Source organism: Perognathus longimembris, chromosome 1 (assembly GCF_023159225.1).
Source record: "Perognathus longimembris pacificus isolate PPM17 chromosome 1, ASM2315922v1, whole genome shotgun sequence".
In the NCBI taxonomy this organism is placed as follows: Eukaryota; Metazoa; Chordata; class Mammalia; order Rodentia; family Heteromyidae; genus Perognathus; species Perognathus longimembris.
In genome coordinates, this window is record NC_063161.1 from 5043709 (window position 1) to 5061814 (window position 18106).

General features: G+C 54.0%; 3 protein-coding genes across 3 annotated transcripts; 1 reads left to right on the top strand and 2 right to left on the bottom strand.

Moving 5' to 3' along the window:
* Nucleotides 1–4926: 4926 nt before the first annotated feature.
* Ndufa6 (NADH:ubiquinone oxidoreductase subunit A6) lies at nt 4927–9874 on the top strand. The gene is made up of 3 exons (XM_048354520.1): nt 4927–5089; nt 7313–7428; nt 9638–9874. The coding sequence occupies exons 1-3, from the start codon at nt 4948–4950 to the stop codon at nt 9767–9769; spliced, it is 390 nt and encodes a 129-aa protein (XP_048210477.1). The 5' UTR covers nt 4927–4947; the 3' UTR covers nt 9770–9874.
* A 762-nt stretch (nt 9875–10636) lies between these two features.
* On the bottom strand, nt 10637–13869 carry Smdt1 (single-pass membrane protein with aspartate rich tail 1). Its single transcript, XM_048354525.1, has 3 exons — nt 13630–13869; nt 11847–11987; nt 10637–10879 (listed from the first exon to the last, which is right to left on the bottom strand). Exons 1-2 carry the CDS (start codon nt 13816–13818, stop codon nt 11850–11852), a joined length of 327 nt encoding a protein of 108 aa, XP_048210482.1. The 5' UTR covers nt 13819–13869; the 3' UTR covers nt 10637–10879; nt 11847–11849.
* A 1573-nt stretch (nt 13870–15442) lies between these two features.
* On the bottom strand, nt 15443–18106 carry Pheta2 (PH domain containing endocytic trafficking adaptor 2). The gene is made up of 3 exons (XM_048354509.1): nt 18034–18106; nt 17152–17224; nt 15443–16326 (listed from the first exon to the last, which is right to left on the bottom strand). Exon 3 carries the CDS (start codon nt 16311–16313, stop codon nt 15534–15536), a length of 780 nt encoding a protein of 259 aa, XP_048210466.1. The 5' UTR covers nt 16314–16326; nt 17152–17224; nt 18034–18106; the 3' UTR covers nt 15443–15533.

Sequence of the window (18106 nt, forward strand, 5' to 3'; positions counted from 1 at the left end):
GGGTGTGGCCCAAGGCAGGCTCCCTGAGGGCGGCCCTGCACCTGTCCAGTGCTTCCCCCGCTCCTCTCCAGGTCAGGAAGGTTTGCGGGGGGAGGGAGGAACTATGTCCTGACACTGTTTCTGAGCTGTGGAGGAAGGCATCCTGCTACCACAGGGTTGGGGCCACCATCTTACCAGAGGGAGGTAGGACAACGTCCTGTTTTCCCATTTTCTTTTCCTGGGGTGGAAGAGGCGGGACACAGCGGTGAGAGGAGATGGACTCCGTGCTGTTCAGATGAGGAAACTGAGGCTTTGCGCAATGAGCCGTCACGCCTGGCCAGGACTGAGCCCAGCTTGCTGTGGCTCCAGCTCCCCCTAGAGCTCCATGATCTACCGACATGGCAGCATGGTCCTGAGGGTGACCCGGCCCTTAGCACCCCTGCCCCCCGATCCCTCGGCCTCCCCGTCCTTCAGGGCCCATGGCTGTCGGGCTGGGGAAGGCCCAGTTGAGGCAGACCTGGGGTCCCTGCCACCCTCACCTGCCCTTCCTCCCGAGGCGCAGTGCCCGTCTCCTGCAGGGCAGGGTCATTCTGTCCTCCCGTGGCCTTGGGGGCCGTGGCCTGAGGAGAGGCCTGAAGAGGGGCAGACAGTGGGCAGCGAGGGCCTCAGAACCTCTGCACTCCCATCCCCACCCGTGGCCTTTGCTGTCCTTCCCTGTGTCACTGAGCTGTGGCCACTTTCCCCAAAGGCATTTGCCATCGCCCCCAGGGAGCTCCCCCGGGGAGGGTCCCCAGCCCGGCCTTGCTTACCCTGGACACTTGCTTCTTCTCCCCCTTGAGGGCTTGTCTCTGCGGGAGACCAGAAGTGACACACTCATTGGGGGGGCTTGTCTTCCATGTGCAGCCCCGGCCACCCCACTACCTCCCCAGCCCGTACCCACCTGAGCAGGTGCCGGGTAGCACTTATCCATTGGCCCCCACACTGGCCTCGCGGTCTCCCCCACCAGCTGCGTGACAAGGGGAGACGAAAGGCTGCGGTGAGGTCTCCTCCCGCCTCTGCCCTCACCGGCAGGCCCCTTCCGACTGCCAGGGCTCTCAAAGTGTCTTTAAATGGAAGCTGCGTTGAAGGGTTTTGGTTTCGTTGTTTTGTAGTGGGGGGCTGGGGGCAAATTCTCTATAACTTCAGCCATTCCCAGCCCTTCCTAGCTCTGCTCTTCAAGGCTAGCACAGCTCCACTTCCAGTTATCTAGTGATTAACTGGAGATAAGTGTCATGGAGTTTCTGCCCCGGCTGGCTTCAAACGGTGATCCTCAGATCTCAGCCTCCTGAGTAGCTAACATTACAGTCTTTAGAAAGATGAACGCATTCGTGAACCAAGGGGAGAAGGATCTGAACAAAATGGTCCAAGAAACCACCACTAAGTCCTTACAAAAGAAAAATCTCATCATGGGAATGGAAAACTGCACCCACGGAAAACACATGGGAAGAAATGTCTTCCAGAAGAGAAGTGAGGTGCTCTGATCACTGAATCACAGTGCTTCTGAATGAGGCCATGGGCTGGTGGCAGGCGGCAAGGTGCGGTAGACGATAAGGCCAGTGCTGGTCCCCTCGGGTGGTGGGGAGTTTGCTCACACAGTGACGTGATAGCATCTTCCCGAGACAGCGGGGAAGCTCCTGCACTGGGAAATCCCTAGACTAACGGACGCGGCAAAGGTGACATCAGAGGGGGATGGCTACTAGGAGGAAGGGGAAAACCTCAACAAAGTCAGTAAGTCAGAACAAAGTGGGGCTGGGAATGTGGCCTGCCTTGTATACATGAAGCCCTGGGTTCAATTCCCCAGCACCACATATACAGAAAATGGCCAGAGGTGGAAGGCGCTGCTTTGACACTTGGCCAGAGACCTACGATTCCAGCGGAGCCCTCCCTCTCAGCCGTTATCTTGGCGTGTGCCTAGGTGCTGGAGACACGGAGGGCGGGAGGTACAGGCACGCGCTTGCACGTGATAGGTGGCTAGATTGCAGACGGTGGCAGAGTCCCATTCCCGCGGGGCTGGCCCGGCCTCCAGGCCCCCGCAGCCGAGGACGCTCCCTACCTGTGTGGGTTGCTCAGCAGTCCCGTAGTCTGGCACCATTTTCCACACAGACTTCTGGAAACAGTAGTACCCGGCTCCTGCAGGTTGGTGAGAAAGACTAGGGAACACTGAATGCCACGACATGGCTTCTCTTCTCTAGTTCGGTACTGGGCGATGGCACTCTAGCTCTCCACCACTTGAGCTATGCCTCTAGTCCTTTATTTTCCAATGTTAGTATTTACAATACACCTGAAATTATAGCCCTTTAAGCCTAGTTCAAGGAGAGTGGCATCTGAATGTGACATCACATCTCAGGGGCTTTGTGACAGGGCAGCCTCTCCATCCTTGGCCAGGGTGGCTTCAAGGTTGCTTTGAACTTCACCACTCAGGCGCAACCCCTTTATACATAGCCCTGTCATTGAACTCAATGCCATGGGTTCTGACTGAGCAGCAACAAGGTGCCAAGCTCTGTAGAGACACAAAAGTATTAAAGGCTCAGTCTATCACATAATCCAACAATCAAAAGCCTGAAATCCCAGCTACTTAGGAGGCAGAGATCAGAACTGTGGTTCAAGGCCAACCCAGCTAACGTTAGTGAGACCCCTATCTCAACCAAAGCTAGGCATTGTGGTTCATGTCCATAATCCCAGCTAAGAGAGAAGAATAAGTCCAAAGATCTTCCAGACTCTATCTAAAATATAAGACAAAAAAAAAAAAAAAGCTAGAGGTGTGCCTCAAGTGATAGAGGGCCTGCCTGTGCAAGAAAAAAAAATAATACAGTCTAACAACTTGTAAACAGCTGGGATGTGGCTTAGTCATAGTGTGCTTGCATGAAGCTCTGGGTTCGATTCCTCAGTACCACATAGACAGAAAAAGTCAGAAGTGGTGCTGTGGCTTAAGTGGTAATACACTAGCCTTGAGCAAAAGAAGCTCGGGACAGTGCCCACGCCCTGAGTTCAAGCCCCAGGACTGGCAAAAAAAATTTTTTAAAGCACTTGTACATATTCATTCATCCACTCATTCAACCAGTATGTATATAGAAAGGAAAACAGGTTGGACACTAGTGGCTCACACTTGTAATCCTGACTTCTTAGGAGGGCGAGAACTGAGGATCGTCGTTCAAAGCTAGCCTGGGCAGAAAAGTCCTTGAGACTTTTGTTTTTTTGCCAGTCCTGGGGCTTGAACTCGGCTTGAGCACTGTCCCTGGCTTCTTTTTGTTCGAGGCTAGCACTCTGCCACTTGAGCCACAGCGCCACTTCTGGCCGTTTTCTATATATGTGGTGCTGAGGAATTGAACCCAGGTCTTCATGTATACGAGGCGAGCTCTCTAGCACTGGGCCATATTCCCAGCCCTCCTTGAGGTACTTATCTCCAAGTTACCAGCAATAGCTGGGCTGGGCACGGCTCAAGTGGTAAGGAGTGAGTTATATTCTAAAGCCAAGAGAGCTTGAGACCCTGAATTCAAGTCTTTGTACTAGGGGGAAAAAAAAAAAAAAAGCTGGGTGCCAGTGGCTCACAGGTGTAATCCTAGCTACTCAGATGGCTGAGATCTGAGGATTGAGGTTCAAAGCCATCCTGGGCAGGAAAAGCCCAAGAGCCTCTTATCTCCAAGTAAGCATCAAAAGCCAGAAGTGGAGCTGTGCTCAAGGGGTAGAGCACTAGCCTTGAGCACAAAAGCTCGGGGACAGTGCCCGAGTTCTGAGTTCAAGCCCCAGTACCAACACACACGGACCATTCGGTCAAGATCTACCTCAAAGATCTTTAGATGAAGAAGACCTAGTACCTCCCATAACAAACACAACACTCAAACACAAAGCACCCAAACTAACAAGGGACTTTCCTATGTCTAAGGCCAATAAACAGTGATAATGACACCGGTAAAGAACTGAGGGATTCCTGAGGCTCCTCAGTCCTACTTAACCAGTAACTTCCACTCCAAATGGTGCCACAAAAAAGAATGCTGTGGTGGGCTCCTAAGGCCCACAAGGGGGACCCCCCTCCCCCCAACCACACAGGTGGAATCCAGGGGTCTCCACGTGTGCAGCACCATTCAGCCGATCTTGGCTGAGGAGTTGTTCTACTTTCTTTCAGTCCTTCCTTTTCTTTCTTCGAGCCTGTGCTGGGGCTTGAACTCAGGGCCCAGACCTCGTCCCTGAGCTTTTCTGCTCTGCCCCTTGAACCACGGCTCCACTTCTGGGGTTTTTGTTGTTTTGTTTTCGGTGGTTTGTGGGAGATAAGCGTCTCTGGCTGGCTTTGAACCGTGATCCCCAAGATCTCACATGGGATTGCAGGCCCGAGTCACCCGGAAAAGGAATCCTTTTTCTTTTCTCAAGTTTTCCACGAGTGGGAGCCGTGCATTTGCAATCGGAGGGAAAATGAGGTCCGGGAACGAACCCTGCCCAGCAGCGGCCTTCCCGGGGCGGGGGGTTGGGGGGACCGCCGCCGCGGGGGAGAGGGAGGCCTCCCTCTCCCCCGCAAGCCTCTCCGCGGGCTCGGGGCGGCGGGAACCCTCCCGGGCTGCGCGTCTCACGAGGGCAAAGGGCACCGGTGCGCGCCGGCCTCGGCCGTCACCTCCGCGGGGCCGGGCCCGGTCCGCGGAGCCGCCCGGCGAGGAAACCCGCGGAAGCGGCGGGATGCGGGCGGAGGACGGGGAGCAGCGCCCCCCGACGGCCGCCGGGTCGGGCCGCCTCCCTGCTGAGTGCGAAGGAGCATGCGCAGCCTGCTGGTCTCGCTTTCCCCCTCCCACCAAAGTTTCCAGCCAATGAGAGAGCTCAGCGCCGTACGCCCGCCCGCCCACCGGCGTAGAGGGCGTGGCGTCGCGTTCTAGCCAATGAGGAGAGGCGCTGGTCGGGGGCGCAGCCGCGTCTGGGAGCCGGCCGTAGTTTTTTTTTAGCGAGATGGCGGCGGGCGGGCTGCGGCAGGCGGCCGCCGCGGCCGTCGGCGCCCCGGTGAAGCCCATCTTCAGCCGGGACCTGAGCGAGGCCAAGCGGAGGGTGCGCGAGCTGTACCGCGCCTGGTACCGGGAGGTGCCAAACGCCGGTGAGGGGCCGCGGCGGACGCGGGGACCGGAGGCGGCGGCCCCCGGCCCCAGGGGCCGAGCGGAGGGCACCGCTGGGGCCGGGCCACCCCGGCGCCCCGGGGGAAGCGGGGCGAGCCGAGCCCGGCGGAGACGAGGCCCGGCGGGGCTCCCGGGCGCCCCGGCCCCGGACGGGGTGGGGGTGGGGAAGCAGGGCCGCCGAGCGCCGGGGCGACCGGACGCGCCCGTCCCGGGCAGCTCCGCCGGACCGGGACCCCAGAGCCGGCTCGGCCCCGGGAAGCATCGCTTCCAGACGCCTTTCGACTCTGCAGCCTACGCGGCCGCAGGATTCGCTCCGTGTCCCCGCGCTCACGCCTCCCCACGGAGACTGAACCGGGGAAGGGCGCTGACTTTCCCAAGGTCGTCCCGAGTCCGCGGTGCCTTTCCAATCCCCTGCAGGGCATCGCGTCTCCGCAGCGGGGTCCACGCCGGGAGATGGCCCCGCCTGGCCTCTGCCCTTAACTTCTGCCCCAGTACCGATGCAAAGCCTGGGAACTCATCCCAACTGTCTAGGGCACTGGCCCGTGTGAGGACGGGCTTGGGGAAGTGCTTTCCCAGCGAGAGGCCCTGAGCTCAAACCCCAGTATCCTCCACCCCCCCCCACCCCGAAATGTCCGGGACTGTGTATGTGCTTTCCCGTGATCCTCGTGAGTGGGGACAGTTTGCTCTTCCCTGCCTGTGTGTGACAGTGGAGCCGTCACTGTCCTCCAGACTCTGCCCGTTAGGAACTGTGTGACCTTAGGCAAACTGTGCCATCCGTGCCTGTTCCCTCATCTGCAAAATGGGCACCTAAGAGTCTTCTTTAGAAAGTTACTGGGTTACATAGATTCATACACCCGAAAGGACAAGGGCCTGGCGTTTAGCTGATACTTGTTAATACTGGCTGTGGTGTTTTGCTATTACTTTTGCTTACAAGACTGACGTAGAGGAGTCTCCCTGAGGAACCCAGTTCTTTGATGTATGTGAACTGTGCTACACACACACACACACACACACACACACACACATACACACACAGTACCCCCCCCCCTTGCTTTTTGAAACAGGCAGTCCTGCTTCAACCTTCCGAGTGCCAGGATTACTATCATATGCCCCCACAATGACTCTCACTCACCTTTTGAGGGATTGCCAGTGACCAGAATTTAATCCCACCTGGTGCTAAGAAAGTGGGAACTATGGAAGCAGTGTTGTGCTTTGCAGGAACTGGCAAATAAAGGTGTGAGGGGCGGGGACAGGAAGTGGGAGTGGTACCTGTGCAAAACCCCGGGTTCCATCTCCAGTGCTGGAGAAAAAGATGAAAATAGTCGGGCACAGTTGTCTGTCTTCCCATCTATTCAGGAGGCTGAGCCAGGAGAATCCTGAGATCTAGCCTGAGCAACTTAGATACCATCTCAAAAAGTAAACATTTATAAAAAGTAACATAAGAAGCTGAGTCAATGCTAGAAACAGACATAAGTATTTTGTGTCATGAAATCTCCACAGTACCTCTGAAATTAGGTGTTTGTCTTCATTTCATTAATAGACTCAGACGTTACCTGTGTAACTTGTGGGCAGGGATGGGAGGGGAAAACTGGGGGAAAGCAAAGGAAGGGGTAACACTGTCGAAAAAGAGAAATGCTCATTGCCGGAAGGGCCCCCCTTGCACCTAATAACAATACTGTATTTAAAAAATAATCAAGAACAAAAAATAAAAGTGGAGTCAGATACGTTAACTTTCACAGGACATAGGTGATGGAACTGGGATTTGAACCCAGGTTGTTCAGACTGTGCTGTCTTGCTATCTTTCCAATATAATGGTCTGGCCAGTCACTGGTGGCTCATGCCTGTAATTCTAGCTACTCAGGAGGCTGAGATCTTCATGGTTTGAAGCCAGCCTGGGAAGAAAAGTCTATGAGACTCTTAATCTCCAATAAACAACTTAGAAAAAGCCAGGAATGGTGCTAGGACCGGTATTAAAAACAACACACACACACACACACACACACACACACATACACACGCACACACGCATGCATGTATTAAATGGTCTATTTCCCCAAACAAAATGTAAATTCGTTGAGCCTTATCTCACACTTCACATCTTCAGGCACAGAGCTTAGGGTCAGGCTGTTGGTGTGTGGAATGAACGGACAACCTGACTATGTTAATGGATATTTGTTCTTTCCTTAATTGTGTTTTCTCTCTAGTGCACTTATTCCAGCTAGACATCAGTGTGAAACAGGGGAGGAATAAAGTCCGAGAGATGTTTATGAAGAATGCCCATGTCACAGATCCCAGGGTGGTCGATCTTCTGGTCATTAAGGTAACTGGCCCTCCCTGACCAACTTGCCCCTGGTTTCTCAGTCTTCCCAGATGAACAGGTAACAGTTACTTCAGAGAAGTATTGGAGCCATCATCTTGTTAGGTAGATTACAAGACTGTCAAAGAAGAATCCACTGTGGCTTACATGTTGTGAGTAAAGATGAGTGCAGAGGAAGGCTGGAGCCCCTTTTGAATGTGGCCCCTGGAAGCAGAGCAGCAGCTTTACCTGGGCGCCAGCTTACAGCGAGAAGAACTCAGGAATTCTGTCTTATATAAACGGGGACCAGTTGTTGGCCTGGTTCTATCTCCCAAGCCAGTCACACTGCATCAGCATGGGTCACGAAATAACACAGAAAAAATGCTAAGCAGAAATTTAAGTTGAGCCAATCAAGTTATGTAGGCATGGGTACATGTCAGCCTGAAAGTCTCTTCAGATCTGTTCACCAGAGTTAATAATAATATTTGAAAGACCTCATTTAGTCCTGCCTCATTTTCCAGATACGGAAACAGTGCTGTTATTTAACCAGACATTTGAAAGGTCTGTGTCAGCCAGGCATCAGTGGCTTACACTTGTGATCCTAGCTATTCAGAAGGCTGAGATCTGAAGATTGCAGTTCCATATAAACAGAAGAGACCAGAAGTGGCGCTGTGGCTCAAGTGGTAGAGTGCTAGCCTTGAGCAAAAGAAGCTCAGGTACAGTGCTCAGGCCCTGAGTGCAAGCCCCAGGACTGGCAAAAATAAAATAAAGGGCCAAGGAGCTAAATAGAAACTTATCAGAAGAAGAAGTGAGAATGGCCAGTAATCATGTGAGGAAATGCTCCATCCCTAGCCATAAAGGAAATTTAAATGAAAACAACATCAAGATTCCCTCTCACTGGGTACCAGTGGCTCACGCCTGTAATCCTAGCTACTCAGGAGGCTGAGATCTGAGGATCACTGTTCAAAGCCAGCCCAGGCAGGAAAGTCCGTGAGACTCTTATCTCCAATTAATCACCAGAAAACCAGAAGTGGTGCTGTTGCTTAGGTGGTAGAGCACTAGCCTTGAGCTGAAGAGCTCGGGACAGCGCCCAGGCCCAGAGTTCAAGCCCCACGACTGACAAACAAAAGATCCCATCTCACCCCAAATACACGAACAACAAAAATGCTAGTGGGGATGTTGGGGGAAAGAACCCTAGTGCACTGCTGGTGGGAATGTGACCTAGTGCAACCACTATGGAAGGCAATTTGGAGATTCCTCAACAGACTAAACATAGAGCTACCCTATGGTCCAGCCATACCCCTCTTGGGCACTTATCCAAACAATTACAAGTCAGGTACAGTTAAGACACCTGCACATCCATGTTCACTGCTGCATTATTCACCATAGCCAAGTTGCGGAAACAGCCCAGATGCTCTGCAGTGGCGGACTGGATGAAGAAAATGTGAATTTTCCTCATCCAGCAAGAAGAATGTTATTTTCAGAGAAATGAGTAGATCTGGAAAAATGTTAAATTAGGTTCACAGACAAAGGGCTCTCATGTGGAAGGCAGATATAAACTATAAACATGGAAACAAGCAGGAACATATGCACAAATTGACTAGGTTATGGTGTATGCATAGGAGGATTCCAGTTGTATAATTTCTGTGAACGGGCTTAATTAACAAACAAAATGAAATCCAGGAAATAAAAATAAATGGGGGAAAGGTGGATGAATATAGAAGAAATGAGCAGGGAGCTGGTGGCTTACACCTATCATCTCAGCTAAGATAGCTCAGTAAAGGCAGAGTCTTTCTATAGAGTTGTGGGTTCTGTGTGCATGTGTACATTGGGTTGGGTGGGGTTGGGACAGAAGGGAGAATGATGGAAGGGGTGACATTGATCAACATGCAGTGTACTCATAAACAGACATGTTGAATCAAAACTCCATTGTACAACAGCTTAAAGGAAATTTAAAAGTGGGCTGGGGCTGGGAACGTGGCTTAGTGGTAGACCGCTTGCCTGGCATGCATGTGGTCCTGTGTTCGATTCCTCAGTACCACATAAACAGACAAAGATGGAAGTGGCACTGTGGCTCAAGTGGTAGAGTGCTGGCCTTGAACAAAAGCAGCTCAGGGACTCAGTTCAAGTCCCAGGACTGGCAAAAAAAAAAAGTCTGTGTCAGGCAGAAGAGTACTGAGCATCGTGTGTGTACTCCAACCTAACCACATTGACCTGTCCCCCCCTTGTTCAGGGAAAGATGGAACTGCAGGAAACAATTAACGTGTGGAAGCAGCGGACACATATTATGCGGTTCTTCCATGAAACAGAAGCACCACGGCCAAATGATTTCCTGTCCAAGTTCTATGTTGGCCACGACCCGTGACGACACTTGGTGGAAAGATGCGTGTGGCTATTTAACTGTTTTAGAGTACAAATAAACTCATCATTTGATTGTCGGTGCGGGATAGAGCCCCACTGGCAAACCAGTTCTCTGTGGTCTCACTTTTTGCCTGAAAAAGTGAGATTTTGACATATTACCAATTTTTTTTCTCGAAATGTACATTGGTTTGGGGGTTTTTTTTGTTTTGTTTTTGGAGGGGAGGGAAGACTAGGGTTTGAATTCAGGTGCCGTCCCATAGCTTCTGCTCAAAGCTGGTACTATACCACTTCAGCCAAGCTCCAGTTCTGGCTTCTTAGTGGTGAGATTGTCTCATGGATTGTTCTTGCCTAGGCTGGCCTTGAGCTGTGATCCTCACGTCTCAGCCTCCTGAGAAGTCAGGATTACAGGCTAGATTGGCTTTTTTCTCATCCTTGTATATCCTTAGGAAGGAATGAGACCATCAGTTCAAACACTGTCACACTGAATATCAAACTGGACTAAGTTTTTCTTGTAGTTTAAATAGACTACCAGCCTAGTTTGGCCTTGAACTTGAAATACTACTGTGTCTGCCTTCCAAGTGTTGGGATTACCAGCATGCACTACCCCTTACACAGTCTTCACGGTGGGACAGCTTGGTGTTCAGGCACAGGAAAGGTGACAAAATGGAATACTGCTTCCACCACCAAAGGGTGTGTTCCCTGGGTTCTGAGTCAAATGGGCGCTCAGAGTCCTAGCCCCTCCACTTGGCACAAGCACCTGTCCTTAAAGTGAAATGGACTTCCTGCTTTAGGCAGGCGTCTGAGGCATGGACAGAAAGGAAGAACTGCAGCAACTGGAGCCTGCTCAGATCAAGGAGCCTCAGCCAGCTTGGAGTCACACACAGCTGATGTTTATTATATTACTCACAGTCTGACTAGTGTTTTTTGTGTTGTGTGGTGGACATATCTCAGGGAACCTCTCCTAGGACCTCAAGGACCGGGCTGTGGTTCCGGACCACGCAGGAGGCAAAGCTGAGGTCTTTCCCGAGCCCTGAGTTGATAGGGAAGGAGGAGGGGCCAACAGCGTCGCCATTTCTTCAGCAGTGCTTTCTCCTCTCTCTACTTCCTCCACGCCCTGTAAGAAAGGAAGGCAGCTATGAACTGGGCCACAATGCTTTGTCCACATCCCTAAGGGATTTCACAGATTGGTTCTACCTAGTACGGAGAAAGGCCATGTTGACTGCCTTGGGTTATCTGTGCATTGAGCAGGCATGTACCACAGGCCAGGCACTGGGAGACAGAACAAAGGCATTTTCCCTACCTGGTAGAATTTAGTGTGGTTGTGCACACTTATGAGTATAATAACTAAGTGTTGTAAACCTACACTATTAACTACATAGAAGGATGAAACATGAGGATCAAAGCTCAATGCAAACTGGGACAGACAAACTTAAAGAGACTCCAATTAGCCAGCCAAGTGCCAGAACTGGAGGTGTAGCTTAAGTAGAAGAGCACTATGCATGAATGAAAAAGACAAGCGAAAAAATAATTCAAGGGGGGGCTGGGGATATGGCCTAGTGGCAAGAGCGCTTGCCTTGTATACATGAAGCCCTGGGTTCAATTCCCCAGCACCACATACACAGAAAACGGCCAGAAGTGGCACTGTGGCTCAAGTGGCAGAGTGCTAGCCTTGAGCAAAAAGAAGCCAGGGACAGTGCTCAGGCCCTGAGTCCAAGGCCCAGGACTGGCAAAAAAAAAAAAAATCAAGAGCGGGGAGCCTGAGTTCAAGTCCCAGTACTGACACAAAAATAACCAGAGCAAAAAGGGCTGAAGATACGGCTTAAGTGGAACAGTGCTTGTTTAGTGAGTAGAAAGCTTTGAGTACAAATACCTGCACCTAAAAAAAAAGTGACCAGAGAATCTGTAAATTAGTTGTTACTTTCATTCAACATAAGGGAAAGCCCAAAACAATGAATCACCAATTGGGTCAATCCCCCGACGGTTCAGCCCTAAATGTCCAAATGCTGCTATTGGTCCAGACTTCCCAGATCAGATGTGTCATCCCACTTCCTGTGCCTGTCCGGTTGGGGGGAAAGTCTTACCTGTTAGTCATCATCGTCATCATCCTCTGGGACAAAAATGTCATGTTCCTCAAGTAGAGCAGCAAAGTTCTTGCTTATGAGGGTCCCGACATAGAGAAAGGGGATCACAATGGAGAACACACGTAGAAGACCAAAGGACATCTGCAGAGGGGTAGAATGTGGCCGTGAGCCCCGGAGCCCACTCGGGCAGAACCATGGAAGTCCTGGCCCTCTCAGGACATTTCCTCCATTGGGCTCAATGGGAAGCCACCTGATTTTAAAATCCTTGGGAAAATTCAGAACAAGACAATTTGTTGTGGCCATCAAAAAGGATGCGGTAAAGAAAGGCACTGCAGGGGCTGGGAATATGGCCTAGTGGCAACAGTGCTTGCCTCCTATACATGAAGCCCTGGGTTTAATTCCCCAGCACCACATATATAGAAAAACAGCCAGAAGCTGTGCTATGGCTCAAGTGGTAGAGTGCTAGCCTTGAGCAAAAAGAAGCCAGGGACAGGGGCTGGAATCTGGCCTAGTGGTAGAGTGCTCACCTCGTATACATGAAGCCCTGGGTTCGATTCCCCAGCACCACATATATATATAAAAGCCAGAAGTGGCGCTGTGGCTCAGTGGTAGAGTGCTATCCTTGAGCAAAAAGAAGCCAGGGACAGTGCTCAGGCCCTGAGTCCAAGCCCCAGGACTGGCAACAAAAACAAAACAAATAAACAAGCCAGGGACAGTGCTCAGGCCCTCAGTGCAAGGCCCAGAACTGGCAAAAAAACAAAACAAAAAGAAAGGCACTGCAGACATGTAAACTTTAGCTGGTGCAGCCTATAATCAGGCAAGAAAGCATTCAGGAGACTATAGTTGGCACTACCAGAAGATACCCAAGAAAAACTGAATTACAAGAGCATAGGGAAAGGATATTCTCTACAATTCTTCAGCAGGCTCCCCACCGCTTGAGAAATGTGACTTGAACTTTAGAAACAGCTATGTTGAAAAGTGGGCATGCCTTTATGCTAAAGTGGGCTGTTGAAATAGTGAATTTTCACCCCCATTTCTTCTCATGCTCTTCTGGTGTTTTGTGCCTTTTAACAAGGTAAACTGCACCCTCCTGTATTCTGTGAATTCAGCATAGGTGAGGTTAGCTTTAAAAGACTTAAAAAAAAAACTACCATATAGCCCTGCAGTCAGAGAGCACTTTGGTTTGAGATAAGGGACTGTTCCCATTTTCCCTAGACCCAAAGGTCCGGAGGACAAGTGGCAGCAGTCAGTAGTGGAAACAGTAGGTCCTGGGCAGGGTCGTCCAGCGCGAAACCTGGCTAGCCTGGTTTCACCACTCAGGCTCGAGCCTGCCTTTGCAAAATCCTGCTGCTAACAATTCCTTGCACACTTCCCAGGGCTGCAAGTCACACGGGTCGAATCGCTCTGTCTGATCAAAAAAAAGGTCCTGTTCAACTTTAACTCCCTTTACAAACGCTTTTCACAATTCATTGCTTTCATCCGGTCAACTCTATGAGAGACACAGCAATTGCACGGCTTCTCTCTGCCTCAGGGGAACGAAGCACCACACCCATCACCATAAACTGTGCAAAACACAGCTTTTGCCCTTCAACTTCCGTCTCCAAGCCCCTTCTCCCAGCTGTCAAAACCACAACCAGTAGCGCACAAGTGTGTCCTTGGCCCGCCTTCCAGTCTACGCCGAGCCTACGATTGGCCTTCGCTCCTGTCAGTCATCATCGGCCGCCCGTACTCCTTGCCATGATTGGCCTCGGCCCTTTCGCCCCGCCCCCGCGCAGACACTCACTTTCACAGGTTTGGGCAAAATGGCGCCGCTGCGGGTAACGATGACTGACCTAGACGGTACCAGGTTCGGACCTGCCCTGCCCTGGACGACGGGGACATCACCACCTTGCTTCCAGCTCAGCCCGCTCCGGAGAACCCCGGATCGGACAGACGAGGCCAAAGCCAGCCAGCGAGCCGCTCCGGACGCCATCTCCCAGCTCCGCCCCTCGCCCCCGGCACCCGCACCAAGCCTCGCGACGCCTGCCGGCGCCCACGAGAAGTCCAGGCCTCGGGCCGCGCTTGCGCAGCGCTTCCCCAGTCACCCGCCCGGCTCCGTGACGTCACGGGGACGACGCTGACGCGTCACCCTTTCCCCGCCTCCCCAGCCCTGATGGGCGGGGTCTCCAGCTCGGGGAGTTTACCCGACTCCAATTCCCAAGCCCAATACTTTTGGGTGGACTGTAGTGAGAAGCTTAAGGAGACAACATGAGTAAGAATGGGAATAAAAAAACTTTACTTAGTGTTCAGTTCCGTAGAAAACACTTAGAAAAATCAACGGAAGTCTGTACTGTGTACCTACATAACGGGTGCGGCGGGCTGCGGCCTCACTCCCCATACTGGGCTGAAAACAAGCCAGGCAGGCAGCACCAATCCAGGAGCCTGGGAGACATCTCAGCCTCCTGGGGATAAGAGGCAGACTTAGGCCTGGCTGGGTCTCTGCTGGCCCAAAGCCCCAGCAGGGAGGGAGGCTAGGAAGAGGCCATTTTGTGTTTGGGAAGGGGTGTCTCTGACCAGACTCTGCATCTCCTAACCATCCATGGACACTACACACCCCTAAGGGAGACGGGTGGGTCTAGCTAGCATCTGGGTCTGTATCTGCAGACCCAGGGGTCGTACCTTTCAGAGCCAAAAACACATCTACATGACGCTGGGGAGAGTAACAATGAGGGTTCTTGACAGGGAAACTCGTTTGGACAAGCAGAGTTGTGACGGTTCCTTCCCATGCAGTTTCACAGGAAGTTTCAGGAACGGGAACACTTTGGTATGGGAAGCTAGTCAGAAGACTTATCACAGTGCCAGGGCAGGTTCCTCGGAGCCACCTTGCCTGGCTGCTGAAGACAGGGTACGGGAAAGGTTTCTCTTGACTTGGAAAAGCTACCAAGGCTGCCCAGGGCACAGACCAGGACATCTGTGGAGGGGGCAGCCAAGAAGAACAACAACAAAAAATCCTCTCTTTGGCTGGAGGCCCTCTCCTCCAAAGGGCCCTTCATAGAAATCCCTGTCACAAACAAATCCTTGTTCCCTGGCTATGTCAGTCTTTCAAGCTGATATGCCAGACAACCTGTGGGATTTAAATGCACAGCCTTCCTGTGTTAGAGATTATGGTTGTAGAATCTTGTGTGCAGGCCAAAGGTAGAGCAGGCCTACTTCCTCCATTTCATTAGCACCCTGAGAGAGGGGCAGAGACTTGGGGCTGCTCTGGGTGCTATGTAAGACTTCTTTGCTCTGCAGGCATATGCAAGAGAGGAAATGTTGATTCCTCCAGGCATAAGGAAGGATCTGGAATTTAGAGAAGGCCACAAAAGCGACCTTAGAAATGAGTAAACTTTTAACTCCTGAAGAAAGCTCAGCTAGGGAGCTAGTGGCTCACGCCTGTAATCCCAGCTCCCCAGGAGGCTGAGATCTGAGGATCAAGGTTCAAAGCCAGCTGGAGCAGAAAAGTCTGTGAGACTCTTATCTCTTATCTCTTATCTTGAGCTGTGGCTCAAGTGGTAGAGCACCAGCCTTGTGCGAGAAAGCCAAGTGAGAGCTTGAGGCCCAAAGTTCAAGCTTTAGTACCAACTCAAAGAAAGAAAAGAAGGAAGGAAGGAAGATGGATGGGCCACAGTGTCCTAACCAGCAGGACAGGGCCACAGCTTGAAAGGTTCAGGGCCTGTCCTGTCGCTCATGTTCTGGCTGGCTACCTTGCACCCTCTGCTGCCACCTGTGTCTCAGCGCCACAATCTCCTGGCCATACCAGTTGTGCAGGGTAGAGAAGCAGGAGGTCTCAGGGGACACAGGGCTCTGCCCTCTGCTTCGGAGGAGGCTGGCAGGGCCCTGCAATTCCCGCTCTACGGGATCCCGCCCAGCTGGCCTGCTGCCTCCTTCTTCCGTGAAGCACCCGGGGCTGTGGTCCCTGGGGAGGAAGTGGCCATTCCCCCAGGCTGGAGAGCAGCGGTCCGGAGCCTGTGGCTTTCGGTGAGTGGCGGTGACCTTCCAGGGTGAGGAGCGCTGCAAGGCCAGGCTCTGGCGGGCATCCTGCAGCTGGCTCTCCAGCTCTCGTACCACCAGACGCATGTAGCCGAAGCTGGCCCGGGACAGGGCCTTCACCCAGGCCTCTTGGGCCGCCTGCCCGTCCGCTGCCAGCAGGTGTGGGCGCACTCCAGGGGCATCAAAGCGGATGGCAAAGGCAAACTCCTCAGGCACGGGCGCCTCCGCCAACTCCACGGTGCAGCCCTCCAGCACCACCAGGCTGAGCGGGGCCCGGCCGTCGGGGCTCTCAAAGGAGAAGAGCAAGTTGCCCTTGAGGACAAACCAGCATCTTCGGCCAGTGCCACTGGGAGTGGGTGGGGTTCCTGGACCCCCCCACGTGCGCAGGAAGCCGGTGTGATCCGCCGGGGCGTCGCTGCGCGCGTAGTGGGCCACACTCCTCTTGTTCAGCTTCATGGTCTCACGAGAACTGCAAGATGGAGAGACGTGGCAGCAGGTGGAGGGAGGGAGGTGGCCCCTAGCGGGGAAGGAACTGGCTCTAGACCGGCCTGGGCTGCCCCGCGGCTCCTCCTGGCTTGCTGGCTGCACCCCGAGGCTCCGAGCTTTCATCTGTGAAGCAGGAGAGTTTCCACTGCCGTTCCTCTAAAGGGATGCGGTCAGATGCAGGCAGAAGGCTGGACATTGGAGACTCAGAGGAAAGGAATAAAATGGTCGGAAGAAGAGGAGGCAGGAAAGCTGGGCACCAGCGCTTACTCCTGGAATCCTAGCTATTCAAGAGACTGAGATCTGAAGACCCAGGTTCAAAACCAGCCTGGGCGGGAAAGTCTGTGAAACTCTTATTTCCAATGAACCACCAAAAAAGCCTGAAATGCAGCTGGGGCTCAAGACGTAGAGCGCTAGCCTTGAGCAAGAGAGCTCAGGGACAGTGCTCAGGCCCTGAGTTCAAGCCCCAGCATTGGTGCATGTGTGTATGTGCGTGTGTGTGTGTGTGCACGCGTGTGCTTGCACACCTTTCTGATTCCAAGCCAGTAAGTGCAGGTAGGACAGGGTGGAAACATACTTGGCAAACAAGAGTGTGGCACAAACTAAGGGCACAGATGCCACAGTAGAGTTCACCAATCACAACTCCTGACTGCTGGAGCCCAAGGTTCTTCCCTGGCACTCCATTCAAGAGTCCTCCACACTCAGGCCAAACTGGCAGCCCAGCAACGCAGGGGAAAAAACGACAGGCGGCCAGGGAGCACACCCCCCCCCCCCACCTCTTGGTACAGGAATCCCCCGACAAAGCACTCACCCGCAGAGCTCTCAGGGGAAGGGCAGGGCTACACAGCTCGGCCAACTCCGCGCCCAGGAAACCTACAAAACAACTGCCCAGGGCAGGAGAATTCCCACCGCGTCCCCGGGACCCAGGGAGACCTCAGCTTGCCCCGAGGAAGCCCTCCCAGACCCAACGCCCCGCCCAAGGCCAGGTCAGGGGGCAGCGCCCCGTGGATTTCCTGCTCAGGCCCTGGGCGGCCTTCTGCGGTGGGGGTCACCCAAGCCCTGCCGATGGCCACCGTGGACGGGACGGCCGTCCCCCGCTCTCCACGGCGGCCTCAATCGCGACTCCGGCGGGGTTTTGTTCCCACCGTGTCTAGGGCTGGCCGGGGCACCCCGAGTCACCCCCCTAGCCAGCAAGCACCGCGTGGGGGTCTGGGCTGGGGTGGTGCGAATGCATCAGACAAAGCAAAGCAGGGCCGACATCCCGGCGGGGGTGGGGGAACCCGTGAGCTTAACCTCGAGGTGATGAGACGGACCCCCCCAGGTGGGGGGGGGGCGGGGATCGGAGGCCGGGGGCCCGGTGATGGGGGGGGGCCGGGGCCCGGGGATCGGGGGGGCCGGGGCCCGGGGATGGGGGGGGCCCGGGGGACCGAGGCCCGGGGATGGGGGGGGCCGGGGCCCGGGGATGGGGGGGCGAGGAGGCCGCAGACGCGAGCCCCATCCCGAGTCCCTCCCTCTCCCCCCCCCCCCCCCGCGGGCCCGGCCCGGCTGCAGGGCGGGAACCGCACGCCCGGCCTCGGCCCCCAGGCCTCCCCGGGAGCCCGGCCTCCGCGTCCCGGCCCGCGCGGCGCTTCCCGCCACGTCCCCGCGGCCACGCCCTCCCCGCGCCCGCCGCCGCCCGCCGGCCCGCTCTCACCTCCCGCCGCCATCCGTCCCTGACCCCGAGCCTCGGCCTCGGCCCCGGCCGCTAGCGGGGCCGCGGGAGCGCG